This window comes from Zingiber officinale, chromosome 4A (genome assembly GCF_018446385.1).
Source record: "Zingiber officinale cultivar Zhangliang chromosome 4A, Zo_v1.1, whole genome shotgun sequence".
NCBI lineage: Eukaryota > Viridiplantae > Streptophyta > Magnoliopsida > Zingiberales > Zingiberaceae > Zingiber > Zingiber officinale.
The window spans coordinates 146,247,602-146,253,090 of record NC_055992.1 but is presented as its reverse complement, the minus strand read 5'-3'; the positions used below and the strand labels follow the sequence as shown (position 1 = coordinate 146,253,090).

Sequence of the window (5,489 nt, the reverse complement as noted above, 5' to 3'; positions counted from 1 at the left end):
AGTCAAGTTAAGTAAATGTTCCAGTTAGTTTTGACTAAGCATGGATCACTTAACTTGATTAATATGATTTTGGTATTTATTGCCCAGACTTATGTTGATGCACAGACATAAGCATTCTTAAGCCTAGGTAGTACCCTATGCATCTCACACCATTCTACGTTTTTCATACACAAGCAAGGTAATCTTGGTGTGTTTGTGAGATGTTCTGGCTGAAACTAGGGGTACATGTTTTCTAGGGGATAAATTCCTAGGCTAAATCCAAAATTTTGAAAAACTAATAAAATTGAGATTTTGAAAAATATTTTGCCTAGGATTTGAAAATTAAGTAACAAGCTGAAATAGAAGTAAAACAACTCCAAATCTATAAAGGATGTTTATCAAATAAACTAGAACAAATTGTCTATAGATAGAATGTTGAACACAGAATAGAGAAATACAAGAACTGATCATGTCGAAGCATCGTCAGTAGGTGATGGTAATGATCGCTCGGGGGCCCGGAGAGTCTGAAGAATCTGATCAAGTCTAGAGGTCACGTCATCCCGGACAGCAGTCATCTCTCCCCGGAGTGTGCTGAAGTTGTCCGAGACTGACTCCTGTAAATGCGCGGAGGACTCCTCGAGATGAGCAAGGCGATCCTCGACGGACAGTGAAGTCGAGGGTCGGGTCGAAGTCGAGGGCCGAGTCGAAGTCGAGGGTTATGCTGGAGGAGGATCCTCAAAGAGATCTGGCTCGGCGAGTCCCTCTGAAGTGTGTTATTCTGCACTAGATCGACTACGCTACATCACGAGAAGAAAGCGAGGAGAAGGCTTCGACGTTATCGCTCTTTGTTGCGAGGTGGATTTCTATTGCTGCGTCACAACAGTGAGATTTCTATCTAGAACAATGATGAAGTTAAAAAAGGAGATATTGTGCTAAATGGTATTGAATTTAGATAATTTATCAAAATGATATGTTTTAACCATTTCTCCCCACATGATACAAGATTTAAAAACATATTCGGCATAAAATAATATCTCCTTCTTATGTTTCATCTTCTTTTTTCTTCAATTCAAATTTATTACTTGCACTATCTATTGAAACATTAATACGATACGGAAACAATATCCTTACGATCAAAGATTGAAACTTCAACACTATTCGAGATTGTGAGGGCACCAAAATTAATATCAGACAAGACCCCTCCAATGTTTAAGACGCCAGGTGAGACAATGTAATATTCAAACAGTTGTAATAAACATGTTGTTGATAGCTTCCATTTCAATTATAGAGACCTAACCCTTCTACTAGCCCCGATATGGCATTATTTATGTAGCCATGAAAAAGAAACAAGTCCTCAATTAGATAAGCTGTCACCATTGCCCCTGTTCAAGAACATGATTGTCATTGTATCCCATGCATCCACATAGTTTATGTGATTTTGTTATTTGTTTGTTTGTTCAATGATATGTAGGATTTCAGAACCGTGTGCATTTAAGAGGCTGTAAATCAATCAAATGTTCATGAATAAATTTGATGTACAACTTAACAAGAATTTATTTATGTTCATTTAATATATATAAAGTCAATTAAGCTAGTTAATATTCATGAACAAGGATTCTAAATTGATCATGAATAATATTCACGAACAAAACTTATGAATCATATTTATCAACAACACTCTCATAAACATGACAAATAACTAAAAAAAATTCAAAATAAACAAACAAGGTTGTATAACTAATTAAGCAAGTTTAAAACTATAAAATTTTCTAACAATCGAATAAGTTTGAACTGAGAGTCTAATAATATTTAGACAAACCAAGTTCGAGATCATAAAATAAATAAAAAAAAAATCAAGCCAAACTTGAATAATTATTTCCACAACTTAATTTATTTTAGATTCAATTTGACTTAATTTAATTACCTTATCAAATAAATTTGAGCACAACTTAATTGTTTTTTTTTTTGCCATTGGAATCAATATTAGTTGAGCAGTTCCTTTCTAAACATTCACTCTCCCTTTATAATTGTCCTTTACTTTGGAGTTCTTAAGTTTGGGCTTCCGAAAAGGAAGGTGCACCTTGATGATATGGATAGTACCATCTAATCGTTTAAGTCATACTTAACCAAAATCTCAGAACTGAGGTATTACAGTATTTTCTTATTGCATGCAATTCATCCCTCCCCTCTTGCCGGCCCCGTTGCACCAACAAGTTATTCACCCCTCTTCCTTTAGCATCCTTTCCAAGGGTTATCAACACCCTAACACAACGACCTTAAGTGATTGAATCACATAAACTTGGACATGCCATATCAAACTCCTTTGTACGTGTCGGTTCTACCAGATCCCTTTGCAACAACACACACATTAAAAAATACACACAAACCCAATTTAAATCCTTTGCCAAACACATCAAATAATACGATTGAACACAACCATTTAAGGCATGTATGCACTAACATTAATGTTCCATTTTAGAAGATCATTGAGTCAATATTAGAAGCAAGTGTTACTCATAAATGTACCATGTCACAATGTCAAAAATAGCCATCACATTTTGCATCGCTAAACAAGATTATTTTGACAATATTCTCAATGTAACTTCATAGATTGCAAATATGCATACATGATACTTTATTACAGATTGAAAGTAAAACTAGCTGCAACAATATTTGGTAGGATGATCCACTACTCGAGTGGAAAATCAATTTGTCCATTATGAGATAAATTCCAATATAGCATTACCTACTCATTTATGCATTTGTTGATTTCATCAATAAACGTTTGCTCATGCTCCTTCATGACTACTTGTCCTTCCAAACGCACACCGTCCTTAGGCAAAGGCTGCTTTAGAATCATGCCACATGTGAAGGAAAAGTCATGTGTTTTAAGGGAAATAGAGTTGGGCATTCCCCATCCATAGTCTGTTTCATAAAACTCTATCCATCTCCAATCTGACAAAGCCAAATTATTGTAGCTAATTGAAATCTTATATGGATCTTCCTTGAAGTTGCCTGAAGCCCATTCCTTAAACTTTGTTGGTAAACTTTCTTTAGCATCTTTAATGAGCCCAACTAATTCTGCAAGTGATGCCTTCATGATTTGCTCACCGGTTGCTGTGATAGTTAAGGGATAGAAACAATTTCCATAATAGCCGGCCTTTGGCAGTTGGAACAATAAACGACGAATATTAGCAGGAACGATGAGGCACACATCTCCAATGGCACTGATTGCCCGCGTTCGACATTTCCATATAATTGCAGCGACGACCTCAAAGGTGGTGAATTGATTGGATGTCTCTTTTGAGATTTTTTCCTTCAATCTTTCGATGGTTTGAATCGAGAAATCATACATGGAATTCACAATGTCAAACTTGGCTGGGAGAAGTGAAAGTGATGACTTTGAGAGCATTGGAGAGGCGGGAATCGTGTCTCTATACCAGATTGGATCGATAGAGGGATGAGTTTGACCGCAAGCAATCTCGCCTATGGCTTTTAAGAACTGTCCAACGCCGATGCCATCAAACACCAAGTGATTGAATTTGAGTCCAACAACAAATCCACCACATTGAAAATGGGTCACCTATGCTTGCACAATTTAATTAATTTACATTATTATTTGAATAATAATTTATGATTATAAAATGCAGGAATTTTGCAATTGCAGGAAAGTATTATTCAAAAACTATTTTTATTTTTTTGCAATTGTTTTACTTTACAACCAACGGACTGATTGATTTGGTATCTTATTTATTTTTAAAATATCTTTAATTAAATTTAGTACATTATTTATTCTTTAAATCTATCATAATGTTCATATTCACTATTAAAACACGTACTGAAACCCTAGATCTATCAATATAAAACACTGGCCCCTCTTTGATGCATGTATTATATGTTTGACTGGTAAAAGACCATCAAGATGATCATTAAAGTGTGTTTTAGCCAACACAAATGATGTTTTTGTGGTTAAAATAAAAAGTAAGAGCATCAATGGTCTTCTACGTGCATCATGAAAATAATGGTGGTTTGATAATGATATTTTAACCAACAGAAGATGATCAAAGTGTTTTAGCTAAAATATCTTAATGACTTCTTTGATGTTTGTTTAGTGATTAAAATGATAATATAAGACTGTCTATTAATTAATGTCCTTTTGTTTGACAATTAAAATATCGATCATAGATAGCTAGCTAAGTGTTTTGATCATGATCTCAACTAAAATGCCTTTAATTTATTCTCTTCCTTTAATTTTTTATTTCCACAAATTTATTTTACATGGAAAGTCTATTAGTTATAATCGTATATAATCCAATTTTCTAATTAATTAATTATAGAAGTTGGTTAAGGATATAATTAAATTGGAAATGATAGAACATATATTTACAAACCTGCATCATCAGTATCATTTCTTGTTGGTTCAGATGAGGGGGACAACTCGGAAGCAGCTCCTCTTTCACCACGCTACGGGGGATCGCCTCCCAGTCATTCAGGCTGCGACCTGTCACCGCCGCCTCCACAAACCATACGCCCTCGCCATTGCAGGCCACCTCCATGCGGTCGCCATAGAAGACAAGGCGGCCTGCTACGGGGTAGTACGGGACAAGAGCCTTGGCCAAGGCTTCCCGGATGACCTTCGCCGCCGGTAATATCACGCCACGACGACGGGGCTCACGGTTATTGTTTGGATACACGGAGATCATCTCCTGCATGTAGGCCAACCCCAGGGCGTGGTCGATGGAAGACAGAGGGAGCGTGGCGCACGGCGTGGGCTCGAATGGTACTAGGAGCTCCTCCCGCACCTTCGTCACCCTACAAGACGCCATGCTCATCTCCTAACTGCTCCTTCACTCTATATATAATTCTTTTTCTGATGAGAATCGCTATATATAACAAAAAATAAGAATATACATATATGATATATTTAATATTTTGAGAAGCATGTGATTAAAAAAAAACCAAGAAATATTTTAAAACCACAAGTTAATATGAGATTTTAAACCACACATGCACTTGCTTCTAGATAACATATATTATTATAATACTAAAATTTTGGTGAAGCAAATTGAAGTGTAATAGTTCATTTCTAATGCTCATGTATTCAATTTATTTTACGAAATTGAAGTGTAATAATTTATTTCTAAAGCTCATGTATTCATTTAAAAATGAAACCCTATTTTCTTGTAGTGTTAGAGGTTAATAATGAGTCCGTACTCCACGTAAAATTGTCGTGGTGGTAATTCCACGGGACACCATGAAGAACTTCATCGAAGTTCAATGGTGAATTTTGTCGTATTACAAGAACCTCGAGTATCGGATCGGGGCATTGGAGGTGAAGGTTTTGATCCTTGTTTTCCCAACCTCGAATCGCGCTAGAAGCTTTGGGACCGTGTAATTGGCGACATTGCCACTGGATGATTTTAGTGATATTAGAAATGCTATGGAAAATTCGATCATCGATGATATACTTAATTAGCTAGCCTTCGACAAGCTTTTTGAAGAAAATGGCT

At 35.9% G+C, this 5,489-nt stretch overlaps 1 protein-coding gene across 1 annotated transcript; it reads right to left on the bottom strand.

The window, feature by feature from the left end:
* Nucleotides 1–2,515: 2,515 nt before the first annotated feature.
* On the bottom strand, nucleotides 2,516–4,836 carry LOC121971585 (acyl transferase 4-like). Its single transcript, XM_042522909.1, has 2 exons — nucleotides 4,371–4,836; nucleotides 2,516–3,562 (listed from the first exon to the last, which is right to left on the bottom strand). Exons 1-2 carry the CDS (start codon nucleotides 4,809–4,811, stop codon nucleotides 2,726–2,728), a joined length of 1,278 nt encoding a protein of 425 aa, XP_042378843.1. The 5' UTR covers nucleotides 4,812–4,836; the 3' UTR covers nucleotides 2,516–2,725.
* Nucleotides 4,837–5,489: the final 653 nt, after the last annotated feature.

Excerpts from the sequence above, each read along its gene's own strand:
- LOC121971585 (XM_042522909.1), bottom strand. The coding sequence starts at position 4,811 with ATGAGCATGGCGTCTTGTAGGGTGACGAAGGTGCGGGAGGAGCTCCTA. Across the intron at positions 3,563-4,370 it reads AAATGATACTGATGATGCAG|GTGACCCATTTTCAATGTGG; the intron begins GTTTGTAAATAT and ends GTGCAAGCATAG.